At 46.6% G+C, this 18,111-nt stretch overlaps 1 protein-coding gene across 5 annotated transcripts in view; it reads left to right on the top strand.

Annotated features, from left to right (window-relative positions):
- Positions 1 to 4,856: 4,856 nt before the first annotated feature.
- The window catches only part of TRAF3IP2 (TRAF3 interacting protein 2), a 48,630-nt gene continuing 35,375 nt past the window's right edge, over positions 4,857 to 18,111 (top strand). Inside the window, exon 1 of one of the 5 annotated variants that reach the window (XM_021693380.2) lies at positions 4,857 to 4,880. In XM_021693380.2, the coding sequence (XP_021549055.1) occupies positions 4,874 to 4,880 (7 nt within the window). In that variant the 5' untranslated portion in view covers positions 4,857 to 4,873. Of the gene's footprint in view, positions 4,881 to 10,283; positions 10,354 to 12,758; positions 12,849 to 18,111 lie in introns of those variants that run through there. The other 4 variants (XM_021693382.2, XM_021693381.2, XM_021693384.2 and 1 more) reach the window with 4 other exon arrangements.

Raw genomic sequence — 18,111 nt, forward strand, 5'->3', positions numbered from 1 at the left:
AAAAGCATAATAAGGAAAAGCAAGTGAAAATGCCTATAATCGTCATTTTTTAAATGCCTTATTTCCTGCCAATCTTATATTCGCTTCCAGAGAAGCAAAAGTTGCCCACTCTGCCAGCTCCTTTGTCAGCTGCCAGATGTTACTTTCCTTCTGGAAAAAGGGTCAGAAGGCTGCTGGTAGCTAATAGCCAGCCAGACGCCGCGAGGAAGAACCATGCCTCGTGGGTTTTAGCTGCTGGCTGATTGTCAGTTGAGAGCTACAAGTTCTGGTTTGATAAAAGCCAGCTATAGATTTCAAACCTTCTTTTTTTCTTTTTCCATTTGTGCTTTGAAATTGTCGTGCACTCCAAATGGAGCTCTGCGAGCACGCGGGCCTTTGTTCTGCCTTGTTAGGCACCAGCAGTTAGAGTCCTCTCCAGTCACTTTGCAGGGAGGGCCCGTGGGCTGAGGCGAAGCAAGGGAGGCAGGAGGGGAGGGGTTTGGGGCTGGATGAGCTGCGTGATGCAGCCCTGAGTAAGGATGGACCCAGCGGAGAGGGTTTCATGCTCTGAGAGACAAGCTCAGACTCTAGTTGGTTCTGTGATGGCCGGGGGGTGGGGTGGGAATGTGCTTGTAAGTTCAAGTCAGAATTTATTGACTGAAGTCCCCTGAAATGAAACGAGTCACCAGCTCGATGCACCAGGCATGAAATCCGAATCTTAAACTGCTTCAAGGCTACCAACTGTTCCCCAAGGCCAGTGATGAGAATTACCTTCTCTGAGACACCTTGTGGAAATCAGCGCTCTGTAGATTTCAGGGGGTCGGGCAAGAAGAAGATGGGGCAGCAGGAATTCTGTACAATGGTGTGCTTTAAATTCAGATGCTTAGGGGCTGTCATGTGCCATGCATCAACGGTGAAAAATAAACACCCAGCAGAAGCTGGCTTTGAGTTAAGGCGAGTGCACAATAAATTTCAACTGGTTAAATTAATCATTTGCTGCTTGTTGTGAATATTAATCCCAGGGAGGGAGCTGGCTTCAACCCAATCAAAAGACAGGTGAAAACTGAAAACAGCAAAACATTTGGGATCTTTAGAGGGAAGGCTTACCTGTGAGCCAAGCGTTGATGCTGAGTCCCAACGAGAAGCAGAATCTGACAAACAGCCCCTCCTGCTCTATGGGCACAGCTGTGCTGTGGGAGTTAGCTCGCCCTGCCCTCAGCCCTCACCTGTCCCCTCTGGGGCTCTCCAGGGACGTGTACAGAGAAGAGTCTTGCCTGAGGGTGTGGAAGATGGAGCCAAGACTCCTAATTTGGCTTTTTTTTTATTGTGGTAAAATATACATAACGAAATTTACCATTTTAACCATTTCCAAACGTGCAATTCAGCGGCATTGAGTGTATTCACTGTGTTGTGCAACCATCACCACTCCCAATTTCCAGAATGTTTTCATCATCCCAAACAGAAACTCTGCACCCCTTAAACAAACTGCTCCTCATTCTCCCCTTTTCTGGTAACCTTTCTTCTATCTTCTGTCTCTATGAATATGACTATTTTAGGTATCCCATACAAGTGAAATCAAATAATATTCGTTCTCATATGTCTGTCTTATTTCACTTAGCATAATGTTTTCAAGGTTCATCCATGTTGTAGCCTGTATCAGGACCTCATTCCTTTTTAGGGCTGAATAATATTCCATTTTATAGATTATACCACATTTCGTTTATCCATTCATCTGTTTGGTTTTAGGGTTTTTTATTTACGTAGGCTGCATGCCCTGCGTGGAGCCCAGCATGGGGCTTGAACTCACAACCGTGAGATCAAGACCTGAGCTGAGATCAAGAGTCGGACACTTAACTGCCTTAGCCACCCACACGCCTCTATCCATTCATCTGTTGATGGACATTTGAGTTGTTTCCACTCTTTGACTTCTATGAATAGTGCTGCTATGAACACGTGTGTACAGATATCTGTTCAAGTCCCTGCTTTCGATTCTTTTGGGTATGTTTCTTTTTGAGGAATCACCAAACCATTTCCCAATTTGTTTGTAATCTTCCTAGAATTTCTGATATAAAAGAAAGAAAAAAATCATTACAAAAAGATAAAGTAATGGTTGCTTTTGGCACTTGGTATTGATCTCAGTGGGAAATGGCTGTTTACAGAATGACCCCGATGGGACATGTTTGGCCGTAAAAAGTGAGATCCTTTACAGTGGTCTGGAAGGAGAAAGTCGCCACCAAGAAAAAGAAGTAGGTAGTACAACCTTGATAAAGATGCAAAACTATTGTCTTCCCTGGGTGGTGCCGAGACAAGGACCCTGGAGGGAGGGAGAGGAAGAGGTCTCTGGAGAGAGGGAGCCACACCAAGGTCAGGGATCCTAAGGTGAAAGATGGCCAATGATGCTGGAAGGCTTCAGAGTTCATTTTAAGATTGCTGACTTGGTCTGCCCTGGGCTGTCATTCCCCTCCGTTGTCCCTAAACCATCAGCTAAAATCTGTTCGGTGTCACAAAGTGGTGATAGTGGCCCTGTGAGCTGATCAGGAGCATGGGAGGGACAGGGAAGGGGGCGAGGGGCTCTCACTGTGGGGGAGGTTGAACTGTACCCCTATTCGGTGCCAACAGGAAATCAGAGTTGGCTGTAAGGCATGTCCGAAGCCCAAGAGGAGATGAGGTAGGGATTCGCTATCACTTGGAGTAGATATTGAAGGAAAAGGCAGTTGCAGACGAGGGAAGACTTGGGGCTTTCCAGGTTATCCTGAGAATACTGTGCCTCTGAGCAGGAAAACCAGAGCCACCCTAGGTAAAGCCCCACTGTCAGATGCGGGCAAGCAAGTCCTGCTTAGTGAATGTTCCATCCCTGCCTGAAACCGAGACTCACCCTCTCTGTGGCAAGTTTTGTCAAAATGCACAGCCTGTTAAACAGAACTCCGTGGAGACACTGGGGCAGCTCAGATGAGATCTCACTTCCCATCTCTATGAGGAACATCCCCAAACAAGTCATTCCAGGGACCAGCCTTGAAATAAATATGAACTTGCTGAGACAGAACTCAGCCCACACTGAGACAGGACCTTGTAAACTACCATCAGCCTCCATAAGGCCACCATGGGTATCAGAACCTTGACCCATGTAATGAAATGGCAGGAATTTGGGGTTTTTCCCCAGGCGCCAAGGGAGACCGTGGCCCCATTACCCAGAATATGTTGAAAGGAGGTCAGAATAGGTTCCCCAAAATGGCTACAGTCAAGGCTTACGGAGAAAGGTAACTCCGGGGAGAAATTCTCCATGGCAGGCAAAGCGAACGGCCCTGCGCTTGAGACCCTCGCTGCTCGACTGTGGTCCACAGAATAGCAGCATCGGTAGCCCCGGAGAGCTCGTTAGAAATCCAAATCCCAGGCCTCACCACAGACCTACTGAACCAGAATCTGTCACTTAAAACACGCCCTGGCAATTTACATGCACTGCATTCTGATAAGACACGTTTCAGCGTATTGCTCTGCAGCCTTGGCTGTACGTTGGAACTACCTGGGAAACTTTATTTAAAGTTTTGCCAGCCCACTATCAGAGCTCTCTGGTGATTCTAATACGCAGCAAAATCTGCGAACCACTGCTTTAGAGGGTTCTGCTCTGGCCTTTTCCTGGCTGCGCCCCTGTGCTTGGGTGAGGTGTCCAAAGCCAGTGGTGTACTGATGAACAGGCTTTCCAGGGGAAAGAAAAAAAAAACACCAAAAAACTGACTTGTAAAGTTCGAAAGTTGGAAGTTTGCCAGTTCTCCTTGTGTACATATTCCTACCCCACCGCAGCTGATTTCAGGCTACCTACCAATGTGGTAGCAGGAGGGCAGAGGTAGGGCGAGATGACTCAGCTCTCAGGCAGCTGTACCAGCCAGCACCCGGGCTTGGGACCAATTGGGTGTATCCACACCGAGCCTCTGCCCTCCTCTGGACCATAGAATTCCCTGATCCCATGCAGGCCTCTTCTCCAAGGGGGTGGTACAGAATTTAAACACGGGCCAGGGTGTCCACGCATGAGGCCCCTCGGAGGTGCTGGCATTAGGAAGAGCATGGGAGGGGGTGAGAGCCGGGCTCTGCCCCATCCCTGTAAGTGCAGGAAGGAGCCTGCAGACAGCCATGCCCCATTTTGAATTTGCAGCTCTTTGCAGAGCTCTGCTATGGTATGGCAACCCTCTGTTATGACCAAACATTCCCCAGTCCTTAGGAACGGGTTTAACTTGCCAGTTTGGGGCTTAGGTGTGTTTCAGGGAAGAAGGGAGACAGACAGCACTCTTGCACTGGGCAAGGGACAGGGAGAGGCCAGCAAATGCTGGAAGGACTTGAAGGGACCAGGGACTTAAGTGGGAATAAGCAGGAGAATATAACTCAACCCCGACTGTCCAGGAAGCCTTGGAAATGGTGGGGAGTTGCTGGACTTCCCACAGGATGTGGGAGATAGATTTATGTCACCGTATTTGTTAAAGGAAAGATGATCTCAGAAGTCTGGAGGACTTACAGCAGAGAGCTCAGAGCCTTGAATTAGACTGCATGAATTCAAGTCCCAGCCCCCCCCACTCACTAGCCTTGTGGCCTAAGCTTCCTTCCATTCCCTACTCCACATCTGCCTTATGAACCTGGGATGCACTGGAAGGCAGGCGGTTGACCAGATCTGGGGCAGGAAATGGTCAAGGAGAGCAAAAGGCCTGGTGGCAATAACACTGGGAGGCTGGAGGAGGTGGGACAGAACAGGCAGCAACCCTCTCTGTGAAAGGAGTTTCTTGGGGAGATGGCACTCTGAAAGGACACCTGGAACCAATGAAGGAAACTGATTAATGAAAAGAGGTTGAGGACAAACATCACCTCCTTCCCAGCTGTTATTAGCACCAGCCTTCCGCCTCCCACCCAAATGTCAGGTAATACTTCTTTTATTTTATTTATTTTTTTAAAAGGTTTTATTTTAAGTAATTTCTATACCCAATGTGGGGCTGGAACTTACAAGCCTGAGATCAAGAGTCGCGTGCCCTACTGACTGAGCCAGCCAGGCGCCCTGGTAAGACTTCTTTTAAAAGATTCAAAATGTGAGGGCTTGAGCTACATCAATTGCTAGAAATTAAGCTTCTTCAAAGGGCCTATGAGCTCCCCAGAATTCTGACATTTCTACCATGTGTGTGTACACGTGTGTGTGCGTGTGTGTGTGTGTGTGTGTGTGTGTATGTGACACAGAGAGAGAGAGAGAGATATTGTCTCATGGGTTGTCAGGGTCTTATGGCTCCAGCTACCTTGTCAGCTTCAGGTACCAGTCAGCAGCACGATCCCGTTTGCTTGTCTGTTTCCAACTTAGAACTACCCATATTCAGAGAGTCCCAGTCTGTGACTTCCTCCCATAGACTAGCTTACCTCCCCACAGAAGACATGCCCTCTATTCAGGGTCCTGGCCCTATTCAAGAGGCCCAAGAGAGGAAGAGCTGATTCTCCCATTCTGGTCCAAGGCCAATCTTAGTCCTCAAATCCTTTTCATGATTGAACTCTTCTTGAGATTATTAATAATGGAAATGCCCACAATTCTCAAGGAAAATCTTTTTCCTACCTGAGACTATTGGAGGGGATGGGGCTTGAGAAAATTGGGAAAATTCCAAAAAGGCAAATCAAAGTCAAATATGAGTCATATATTATTTCATATCTACAATATAAGTTCTGGTGTCATCAGGGACCCAGACTACTTCCATCTTGCTGCTCTACCATTCTTGGGGTGTTACTGTCAACCACATGGTCCCCAAAAGCTTACATCCACAACTAAATCCACAGTCTAGCCAATGATAAGTGGAAAAAAGAGGAAATCATGCCTCTTCCCTTGAAGGGCATGACACTTTCCTATCTTCTTTTTTTTTTTTTTTTAAGATTTTTTAAATTTATTTGACAGAGAGAGACACAGTGAGAGAGGGAACACAAGCAGGGGGAGTGGGAGACAGAGAAGCAGGCTTCCCGCCAAGCAAGGAGCCCAATGTGGAACTCAATCCCAGGACCCTCAGATCATGACCTGACCCGAAGGCAGACGCTTAATGACTGAGCCACCCAGGCGCCCACTTTCCTATCTTCTTAATCAGAACTTAGTCCACATGGCCATATTATCCACAGGGAAGGCTGGGTAGTATAGTCTTTATTCTGGGCAGCCATTTGCCCAACTAAAGATTCTATTACTGTGGCAGAAAAAGACTGGATTTTAGGGTTCACTTTCAGCCACTGCTGCAAACATCAACAACCCAAATTGGGTTGAGCTGAAATTGGGTCCATTTCCTTAAGAGAGTCTCCTAGAGAGGGGGAGGAACAAGTCAGCCTACCCCTCTAGGAAATCCAAGGTGAGCATTAAAAGGGGACTTGCTTGTCATGCATTGTCATCATCTTCAGATAAAAGCAAGGTGCTCAGTGAGACAAAGACTATTTCCACAGGGAACAGGAAAGCCACAACATGGGCCTGAGGCCTTGTGCCACCACCATGAAGACACACAGGCTTTCCTCTACCGCTAGACCCTATCTTGAAGAGAAGAGGCAGAAATACCAAAAGACTGAATAATTGCCAAGGAGAGAGTGAATTGAGACTGAATTGCTCTGAATGGAAGCATAAGGTGTTTCCCTGACTCTTCAGTGGGATGGGAGCTCATGAGGACAGACTAAATCCTAGAAAAAAAGTGTTGCAGGGTTTTGGTTTTGTGTTTGGCTTAATCTACTAATGAAATCTCTCTCTCTCTCTCTCTCTCTCTGTCACACACACACACACACACACACACACACGAGTAAAATTTCCTGATCTTATTGTTGTTAAGATACAATTCTAAGAACATCTTTCTTATAGATAGCATCGCTACCTCTGTTTACTCTTACTTCTACATGCATTCTGCCAAGTAGGCAAAACTGACGTGAAAAGAATCCATGTTTTTTTCTCTGCCAGGAAGGTGTCATCACCAAGGTAGCACGCTTAGAGAGAGAAGACAACTATGCTTTCAGGTGGCCTAGAGGTGAAGTCGTCCATCTGTCCCCAGACCAGAGTGCAGAGCAGGGCGGGCAAAAGCCCTCACCAGGTGTGTGGTTCGACCTTTGGTTTTTCCTCAACTGGGTACTCACATGTGGTTGGATGCTCTGATCTGTAGTAAATTCTCTGACATATAATACTCCTTTAGTCAATTGGTAGCATAAAAGTACATCTTCCTGCTACATATGAATATTTGTATTATCTACTATTTTATTGTTTTTCCCCCTTACAGTATTGACTGATAACTGATTCTAATTGAGTTACGCATTTGTTTGATAGTTAGTATTTATTATTATAATAGCAGCTAGTATGTATTGAGCACAATGCCAGAGACTGCACACAGATCATGTAATCTGCTCTTCGTACTCATCTCACAGAGCTGCAGAACACAGTTGTGTCATTTGTCTGGCTGAGGAGGCAAATGGGGCTAAAGTCTACCCTGGTCCTCACTCACCAAGGGCTGTGCTGAGGGAGAGGCTTCATTCCCCTTTCCTCACACAAAGCCAGGAGAACTGCTACCTTTGGAGCCTTACTCACCTGTGAGAGAGAGAGGCCTTACTATTCCCATTCCAGAGATTAAGAAACTAAGGTACAAAGAAGTTACGAAACTGCCCTAAGGTCACACAACTGGCAGGCGGAGGAATAGGGACCCAAACCAGATGCCTGACTCAGAGCCCAGGCTCTTAACCTGGACGCTATTGGTATAATGTCTGTTCCACTCCCTGGGAAATTCCCAGTCTTCGGTTGTAAGCGCCCAGAAGACGGGCTTTTTGCATCCACATGATTTGCCTTCGATTCTATACAACGTACTGTGTTAATGTGTGCGTAAAGTGCATTCTCGACACTAAAGGAGTGAATGCTCAGATTCTTTGGCCAGAGATCTCCAACTACTGCACCTAGCTGCTTGAGACGAGAATTTCATGCTATAACAAGAAAAGAGGCATTGAGAACTGTCAGGCCAATGATGCCCTGAGGAAATCAACCCTCTAGATTCTCTTGAGGATGTGCACAGTTCTGAGGCCAAGCAAGACTAGGGTCTGGCAGTCAGGCAACCAAGTCTGCTCGAAGGGGAGGGTTTAACATGAAATGTCCACCTAACTCCCTTGCGTCCACACCTCACATCTTGGTGGAGCCCTGAAAGATCAGTCTGCCCATAAAATAGATCTCCCTTCTAACTGTGTGCCTAAAGTTTCCACCATTGAATGCATTTCTTTGGGTTCGGGTTGCCCTGCCTGCCAACACCACCCTCCAGATTCTCCCCGCCTGCTCCCTGATGCCTGAAATTCCTTTAATATGGAACAAAGGTTTTCATTTCATAGAGGGTGATGAGGCTTAAAATGCAAGCACCCCTCAGAGAGGTGGCATACTGATTTAAATTCACACCATGTAACTTAGGTATAAATGAGTGCTCAGGTTTTTTTTCCTGAGAGCACCTTTTGATGAGGGGAAGGCAGAGGAGAGAATAAGGACACTAGGAAAGGCAGTGTTAGAAGAAGGGTAGTCTAGAGAAAGAAAAGGGCACAGAGAGGAGATGAATCCGTGTGGCTTCAGCCTATGTGGGGCATCCTTGGCCCCCCCCGCAGGTACCAGACAGCTCGGTGGAGGGGGGCAGCGTGGCTTTCTTCGAGAGTTCGCTCTGCCTTCAAACCCGGCTGTGTAGCCCTTGAAAGCTACTTAACTTCTCTGCACCTTCCTTTCCTCACCTGGAAAATGAGGTGAAAAAAACCCATTGTGCACGACTGCTTTGGGGATTTTTATTTTATTTATTTTATATTTTATTGTGGTGAAATGCATATAAGATAACATTTATCAATCTTAGCCATTTTTAAATGTACAGTTCAGTGGCATTTCGCACACTCACATCCGGTGCAACCATCCCCGCCATCCATCTCTAGAACTCTTTTCATCTTGCAAAACTGGAAGTCTATATGCATGAAACAATGACTCCCCATTCCTCCCTCTGATCTGCCCCTAGCAACCACCATTCTAATTTCTGTCCCTATGGATCTGACTATTCTAGGTAGCTTATATAAGTGGAATTACATAGTATTTGTCCTTTTATGACTGGCTTATGTCACTTACCATAATGTCTTCCAGGTACAGCCATGTTTGTAGCACATGTCAGAATCTCCTTCCTTTTTAAGGCTGAATAGTATTCCACTGTATGGATAGATCACACTTTGCTTATCCACTCATCCACTGATGGACCGTTGTGTTGTTTCCACCTTTTGGCTATTTGTGAATAATGCTGTTAGGAACATAGATGTACAAATATCTCTTCGAGATCCCGTTTTTAATTCTTCGGGGTATTAAAAAAATTCTTTAGAGTATATACCCAGAAATGGAATTGCTAGATCATATGGCAATTGTATTTTTCTTTTGTTTGAGGAACCGCCATATTGCTTTCCACAGCGGCTGCACCACTTCACATTCCCACCAACGGTGCACAAGGGTTCCCTTTGCTCCACATCCTCACCAACCTTGATTTCTCTTCTCCTCCTCCTCCTCCTTATCCTTCTCTTCCTTATAACCATCCTAACTATGAAATGTAACTTACACAGTTTTTGCTTCTGAAAGACACACAAGAACATGTTGAGGATCTTTCAGTTTGCACGCCTAGCACCTAGTGTGTGTCTGGAGTAAGGCAAGCACTCACTAAAGGTTTGGGGACTGGAATACCCAGAAGAGCTGGACTAGACCCTGGGAGCCTGGGTGTTTCTTCTCGTCCTGCCATTGTCTCAACAGCCATGCCACAGAGCTGTCAGCCAGCAGTGTGTGAGCCAGGGGACCCTCTGAACAAGGGCCCTTCTCAGGGAAATTCCTTCTGGAGTGCCACAGTTTCACTCTGCCCTTTCAGCGTTTGAAATAACACCATTTAAAAATGGAAGATCAAGGCTCCTCCAAGGAATGAGTCTTTCCCTTTTTCCTTTCTTTTCATGGATTAATACTGCAGAATGGAGAGTTTCTGAACATCAGGTCCAAATGGCTTTGTTTGGTTTGGTTTACAGAGGTGGGAAGAGCTGACTTTCATCTAAGGATGTCTTTTGCAAGAATACTGAGCAGCTCTAGAAGCTGGCAAACACAAATCCTCCCCTCCTAGACTTCCAACTGTGGGGGAGAGAGCTGACCCCCATCTTGGCTACTCTACCTATTATGTCTACAGCAGCTAGCCCCGTATACACACCCGCGGCACCCTATGACTGGCAGTCTCAGAGCAACCCTTTTATTGTCTACAGCTTTTTTCCTTCTTGAGTGCTGTCAAGAGTTATGCAAAGGAAGTTACCTGTGTGCACCTGAGCATGTAGGAAGGACAGAGCACAACATGACAAGAAGGGACAAGAAGTAACATCCCCCCGGAGGTGAGACAGTTCTGGAATCGTTTTCCATAGACTAGCTGTGTAAACATGGAGAAGTTACTCAATGTCTCTGAGCCTTGGATTCCCAAAAGCCAAGTGGGAATGACAGTAAATGGCTTTCTCGGGACTGCTGGAGGGTTAAAGGAGCTGACAGGTAGCGTATGGTAGGTTCTCCGTGATGGCAGCTAAAAGGGTGTATGCGTTAGTCTGAAAACACCAGTGGGGACTCCTAGGCAACAGAGGTGCTCATTTCCCAGACTCCCTGACATTCCCCCTGCGTCTACATTTCCCTGTAGCTGCCTGTGGCACATTCAGACAAGACTCTCTCCTGTTCAGAATACCCTCTCTAAACAGTTTACGCCCTCAGGCTGCTTTCAATAAGGGCCCCAGCAAAGGCCCTAGGTAGGAACCATTAACCTGTTCCTCCAGGTGCCTGCCCTTCTGTTCAGGATAAATGGAGACAGGAGGAAGGCCCAGCTAACAGCTATTAAAAGCAGCACTTTAGCACCTGGTTATCTTCCTACAGCACCTGGTTAGTACCTGGTTATCTTCCTTCCTCAGGCCTCCCATCTGGGGAAACAGTTGGGAGGAGAAATGGAAAAGAAGATTCTCCCAGTTCTTCCTGATGGGTTGTATTCCAAAGGTAGTACTTGACAGAAGCATCTTCCAGGCTTTTCCCAAGCCGTATAAGGGATCGAAGAGAAATGAAAATGATTTTCACCCCGCCCCTTTTCTTGGCTCTCCTTCTTGTTTCCTCCCCTTGACATTCTTTTCTTCTCTGTTCTCCAAGTATCCTGGGACTAGCTGCTGTACAGAGAAAACTATTTTTCCCTAAACTAAAAAAGATTATTATTATAATAATAATTTTGAGGCAGAAAGTTCAAGGCCAAGGTAATAAATACTATTTTTAAAAAAATATGCTTGTGGAAAAAAGACTCAAACAGCTCATATGTGTAAATAGTGTAAAAGTCCTCCATTCTCACTCGTTCCCCTCAATCTCATCCCCTGGAGGTGACAACCACTTAACAGTTTGCATGCATTTTTCCAGACATTTATGATTTCTTCATTTGACAGATAGAGAATGATTGCCTACTATGTTCTGGGCAGTGTGTCGGGTGCCAACCAGCAGTGAACAAACATGAATCTATATATGTATGTATATGTGTTTATCTGGCATATATATTGGCAAAAATGAGATCATATATCTCAATTAATAATATCCCAGAGCCACTTTTCCATGTTCGAATGTAGAAATACATACATACATATTTATGAGTTTTCACAGCTGCATAGCATTCCCTTGTAAGGATATACCAAAACATATACAACCTGTATATGTTATTTTAAAAACAATCCGTGTTTCCTCTGCTTGCAGAATGCAGAGCAACCCACTTCATGGGACCTACTTGAGCAGAACCTGGCAGTCTGGATGGGGCTGCTCCAGGGTCTGGCCCCTGCACAAAGGTGGAGAGATGGCTAGCTGCACGGGCTGACCCTTGGGCCTCTCAACGGGTAGGCAAGGCCAGCCCCTGAAGCACAATGTGCCTGCCCAGGCATCTAGCTGTGGTGCCTGGCCGGCCAGTGCCATCACTGAGTTCACCCCCGCATCCCTCTGACTCCAGAGCTCTAGAGGCCACAGCTCCCATCCCACTCTGCTGCCCTGGTCATCCTGTCACCAGTGTCTCCTTCGACCGTAACTTCTGTAGGCTACTGATTAAACAAGCAGAAGGAAGGAGAAGAAATAAACCTGAGGTCAGGAAAAATGCAGCCAGAGGGAGAACAGTGCGTGTGTGCATGTGCATGGGACTGTGCATGTGTGCGTGTGTGTGTTTTCTTAAAAGGAGTCACTTTTTTCGTGTCTGTTGATGGGCAGGGTGTGTGTGTGTGTGCACGCGTGTGCGCACACGCTCACATGGGGTGGGCAGCGAGTCCTCCCTCACCGGGAAGGGCAACAAATGCTGATGTTTTAAGCAGCTACAGATAGTTCTTGCCTCATATTCCACCCCGCTATCTGCCCCCAATCTCCTCCTTTGGAGCTGCTAATGAATAACCAATCTTAACACCCAAGTTCAATCCCCTCCCCAGGCACCCTCTCCGGCTAGGGTTAGGGCATGTGGTAGCCCCGAGATCCGGGGCAGTGTGGACATTCCTCCACAGTTACTTAGCTGGGTGGTGGAAACAAAAAATGCACCCTAATTGGTCAGTCAGTGGCCTTTTCTACGGAATGAAGGAGGTTTCTGTTTTAAGAAATAAAGTGACTTCTCGGCTGTTGATTCACTGCCCACAGGGAGATTTTTCGGCGGAGGCTTCCTAGCCTCCGTAGAAATTTGCATACAACTTCCACTTCCTGCTTCAGAGCCTGTTCTACGGCTTACCTGGGCCTGGACAGGGAGGAGGGAGGAGGGAGGAGGGAGGCGGGAGCCGCCCAAGGTGCAGTGTGAGAAGGAGAGAGCACGACCACCCTGTCGGCCGGTCTGTCTGTGCTTGGTGGCGCTAAGGTAAGTTGTTCAGAGCTGTCGCCTGCCTAGCCTTACTTTTTAGCCGCTGACCCATCTTCCCAAACACTGTCTTCTCCTTCACTGAAACATTCTGCCTTCCTTTCCTCCCACCTTCCACCCCCCACCTTTAACTTGTTCCTGCACCCGCTTGGGCTGAGAAAATGACACTTAAAAGTTTCTGGCGGCGAGAAAGTGCCGGTGGTTTAGTATTTCAGACAGGCGAGCTGAGTGAGATTAACTCTTCGAGGAATGGACGGTGCACACACGGGTGTTGTTTTCGGAGCTGCCTGGGAACCATTTGTTTGAGTACTTAGTGTCCCCACAAGTTCTGGTGAAGAATCCAGCCCCACTTCTCCAAGGAGGGAGCCCGGGATGGCAAAAATTAAGTAATTGGCTTCCAGCCCCGGGACACGTCAGTTTCAAAGATGGAAGGAAAACTCCCAGTTTTCTTGATCCTTGTCTCATGCAGGAAAAAGATCAACCCCACATTCTTGGGCCAGGAAGTTCAGCTCCGCTCTGTGCCGGGCCGGCTCCCCTACAGCCCCTCCGCCCCTCCCAAGCAGCCCGGACATTTACTGGCAACGAAAACCCGGGGAGAAACGCTATTGATCTCAGCAGCTAATCAAGCTCCATGTGACTTTCAAGTTCAAGATGATCTCTTAGAATAGGGGAATTTTTTTTTTTTTTAATGGATGGGGGAAAGGCCAAATAAATAATAAAAAAGAGGACAAGAAACTTGGTTTCAAGTCCTCACTCCACTCCTTGCTGGCTCTGTGACTTAGGCAATTCACTTTGGTTTCCCTAGGCCTGGATTTCTTCATCAATAAAATGTGTTGTGGGAGATGAACTAACATGATTTTGTTTAAATTCCCTTCTAACAAAATAATGGGAGTCCCAGAGGGCAAGCCGTACTGGGTGGTCTTGGAAGATTTGTTTTGTTTACTGACTATTCAAATATATTAATTTTACCTCCTGCTACTAGACAGTTTCTTGAGGAAAAAGATTTTGTTTCTTAATCCTTCTCTACCCCCTAGCATCCCATATAGTATCAAACGCTTCATAGGTGTTCAAGCTCTTTCCATATAAGCTGCTTTGATTTGTTTCACTCACCTGCTCTCAAGGCACAAGGTAAAAAGCAGCTTTCAAGGCCAAAGACTGGGGGTGGCTAGGAGGCCACGTGGCTCTGTGTGAGGGCTGCCCGGAATTTAGGCGTTTTTATTGGCTCTTGCTACATAAAACAGGGGGTTTCTTGAATTAGTTCATGTCCCATTTGGGTTCCCCAGGAAGAACTGTCCTGTGAACTTGCCCACAAAGTCAAGGCAGGCCAGAGAACTGGCAGACCAGCCTGGAAGGTTGCCTTACTGACTTAGCTGGAGCTGAAAACCACTCCTGGGCTAGACCAATCACTGTGGGGGGGGGGGGCCTTCAATGGGAGGTGAAAGGAAGCCGTGCAGCACATCCTGATACCATGTAAGGGTGATGGCTGTGATTGGACACGTCAGATGGCAGACACAGAATCCTTAACCTTTTCCAAACCACTACTTTATTATTATTATTATTATTATTATTTCTTTGGGTCAATTATTTTTTGCCAGTACAGCTCCAACAGGCCCTGGCTGACTGGGACGGGCTGACTCAGGGCTTTAAGTATTGCCAAACTGTTTCTGTGGAAAGGCCCTGGTATAGTCATTGTCACGTTCTTACATGGCTTTCTCTCCCCTCCTCCCCCGCCGCCCCCACCCCGGGATGAGAGGACAGAAATTTCAAGATGTTTCAACTGTGATGAGTTACCCATTCTATTTTCAAATAACGAAGCACCATTATCTGAAACGAGGCTCACTGCTGCCCGGCTGCCAGCCTAGCTTTTACCCAGAAAGACCACCCACAGTCATTCTTCATCTGGCGTTGCAGCTCCAAGTCATTTCATGATGGAGGTCACGAAATGGAGCCGTGACTGCTCTGCTCGCTGTGTGGGGTGGGCTGCCTAGGAGTGAAGTCAGGGTGATGAACCAGCAGGTCGGGGATAAGGCTCCTAACTCGGGGATACTCACTTTTGGAGGGTGCAAAGACAGAAAACATTTAAGCCTGCTTCTCCCAGGACTAAAGAGTTAGTGACTTTCAAATGGCTCTGAAAACAGGAGGAGAAGGCAGTCATCTTTGCAGGCATTCTTTAACAGGCTTGCAGAAGACAGATTATGTAGGCAATTTGTCTAAATGAAATCTGTTTTACACAGCACAGAATCGAAAGCTCAGAAATACCCTGAATTCAACCATTTTTCTACGGCAGGCAATTTTAGATTAGCCCATAAAAACATGTAAGAATTGCGGGCAACTGTTTGGGGGGGGTGGGGGAAGGGGCACAGATGAAGCACATTAAACTTTAAATTCCTTTCAGATCCAGTGAAATGACCCCTAATGTTTGATCACATTTCCTTATCAAAACAATCTTGCCGTCCTTCCGTGAGAAAGCATCTGAGGATTGGAATCAAGGAGCTCTCCCCCTGGGCCTCTCCGGTTTCTTCTCAGAGCGTTGTCACCAAGATATTTTTAGTTCATGAAACCCCAGCTGTCCCTTCTCCCCCCGACATTCTTTGCATCCCATCACCAGCACGCCTTTACTAGCCCACATGCGCCTCAGTGCCTGGCCGTGAGCGTCGCTCTGCGCGTGCGTGTGTGGGCGCGTGCGGACGCGCGCGTATAGACACCATGGGGGGGGGGCGTGCTGCGAGTTGTAAACTGGCTGAGCTTGGGGTGGGGGGTCCTTTCGTCTACCAGGGGACACCGTAGAGCTGTGCCCGTTTGGCTTGGTTCCCTGATGAGGCAGCTAAAATGGAGCCATTTGGGGGTGATGGAACTGCCGGGTCCTCCCCCAGCCCGCGTGTCCCCCTTCCTTCCACCCTGAAGACCTGAGGCTGGCTGGGGTCTTGGCAGGTCCCTCCGCGATGAGGGAAACTTGGCCCTTTTCTGCCTCATTGTTTTCCTGCTCTGGGGGGGTTCCAGTGTTTTTCCTTCTTCCCCTCCCAGGGTCACTGGGCCTCCCTCCCGTCTCTGATCAGTCTTCCTCCTCTGTGCTGTCTGTCTAGGCTCTTCCAGGCCCACCAGCTGACCTATAACACTCCTACCTTTCACCTGTATTCATTCTTTCCCTTCCCTTCCAGCTGCCCCTTCTCATACCCAGTAATACATAAAAATCACAATTTAAATAAATCTCTCTCCTACACCAATAAAGGGCACATTTTTAAAGATGTCCTTCAAGGTTTCCCCACTTTCCTTGTTGTCTTTCCTCTTCCATTCTCCTTTCTTACTTAATAGCTCTTCTTTTTTCTCTCCTGATTTTTGCTTTCTGCCCCTTCTCCTTCACTCTGGGGCTTGGACTGAAATTAAGAATCATAGATACATGCTTAGAGAAACCTTATCTGAAACAAAACGAACGAAAACCTGGGCTGGTTTGAGGTTGTTCTCCAAATATTTATTCCCAGCTCACTACAGAGCAGAATCAGTCCGTTCCCATTAGTCCATGGTCTCCTTGCTTAGCGACTCAGAGGAGTTCCAGAGCGAACTTCAAATTAGGTCAGGTCGTGCTGTGCTGCCTTCGGCCTGATGTGAGTCGTAGTGTGCAGGGGATGAATAAGGGCCAGTAAATGCTCCCTTGTCTCTTGGGCTTACCACTACTTCCAGTCCTCTGGCAAACCAAATGGAAGAACTTCTCTGTCTGGGAAATCCTGCAAGTAAACTTGGAAGTATTTGTTCACTGGAATTTGAACTGGAGCCAAACAGTACACTTAAAACCAGCTTCCACTGAGCAAACCGACATTGTGAAAGTTTGCATGCATTTGGGCAGTAAACAAAGAACATTAATGAGTTTAAAGATTTTTTTTAATACGTGACTTTTAGACTTTTAATTTATTTTTTTAAAAAATTATTCCCTGAGGAATGAAGAGCTTGAGAATCTGTAATTGAAACTATCTGATCCAAATTGGATCTGAGGATCTTTCTAACTGTAAATTTATATATTTATTTATTATGTCCACCTGAAATATTCATGTTGTATGTCTCTAGGACTCTTCAACCCTGTTGTTGACCCAAAGAATTCTTTTTAAAAAAATCCAAGCAGTTGGTGAACAGCAAGCCTGATTATTTAGGAGCTGGTAATGTGGTTTATTAATTACTCAGGCTGCTCACTTCTGCCTTCCTCTGTTTCTTGCTATGCTATTTGTCTTCTTCCAGGGACATAACACCTTCATTAAATCCCATCCGTCCTTGCCTCAGAGGCGTCCCCTGGAAGATAGCCCCTCTCTAGATGCATCACCATTTATCATCACCCTTTGTTTGTGCTGTCAACCAGTTTTCAATTTATTTTGAATTCAGTTTATGATTAAAATTTAATGAGATCCAATCAAGTGCTTTTCTCAAATCAAGATGCCTCTGCAGGCTCATCCATGTCCTCTATTGTAATGGCATGAAGGAAAGCCACCACAGGTTTCCCGCCTGGTAATCCTTTATAAAACACAGGTGGCTTGTATCCACGCCTCCTTAGCTGCAAGGTGAATGGTTCCGAAACATATTCATTCCAGAAGCTTCCAGGGGTTACTTAGCTCCTCCGGGCCCCTTCCTCCCTCCTCCCTTCAAATAGCTGTACAAGTCAGGCTCCCAACCAACAAACAAATTGTTAAGTGCGCAGGTTCTGGTGCTGAACTGCTTGGATTTGAATCCTGTCTATGCTGCTTACTGAGCATGTGATCTTGGGAAAGTTACTAAACCTGCCTGTGTCTCAGTTTCCCCATCTGTAAGATGAGATTGACAATAGTATTTTCCAAATAGGCTAGCTGTGAGGATGAAATAAGTTAATATATATGGAGCAATATTTGACACATAGTAAACATTCAATAAACATTAACAAGTACTACTAATAAAGGAGAAGATTTCTTTCTTTTTTTTTTTTTAAGAGAGAGCATGCAAGTGGGGCGTGGGGGAGCAGAGGAAGAGAATCTTAAGCAGGCTCCACGCCCAGCGCTGAGCCCGATGCGAGGCTCAATCTCATGACCCTGAGATCATGACCTGAGCCAAGAGTCAGACGCTTAACCGACTGAGCCACCCAGGCGCCCTAAGGGGAAGGTTTCTTTATATTTTGATTTGTCAATGTAGTCTATATCAGCTGTTGGTAAACTATAACCCTTGGGCCAAATGTGACCCATGGTCTGTTTTTACTATAGCATATTGCTAAGAATGGTTCTTGTATTTTTAAAGTGTTGTTTAAAAAGCA

Source organism: Neomonachus schauinslandi, chromosome 8 (assembly GCF_002201575.2).
Source record: "Neomonachus schauinslandi chromosome 8, ASM220157v2, whole genome shotgun sequence".
Taxonomy (NCBI): Eukaryota; Metazoa; Chordata; class Mammalia; order Carnivora; family Phocidae; genus Neomonachus; species Neomonachus schauinslandi.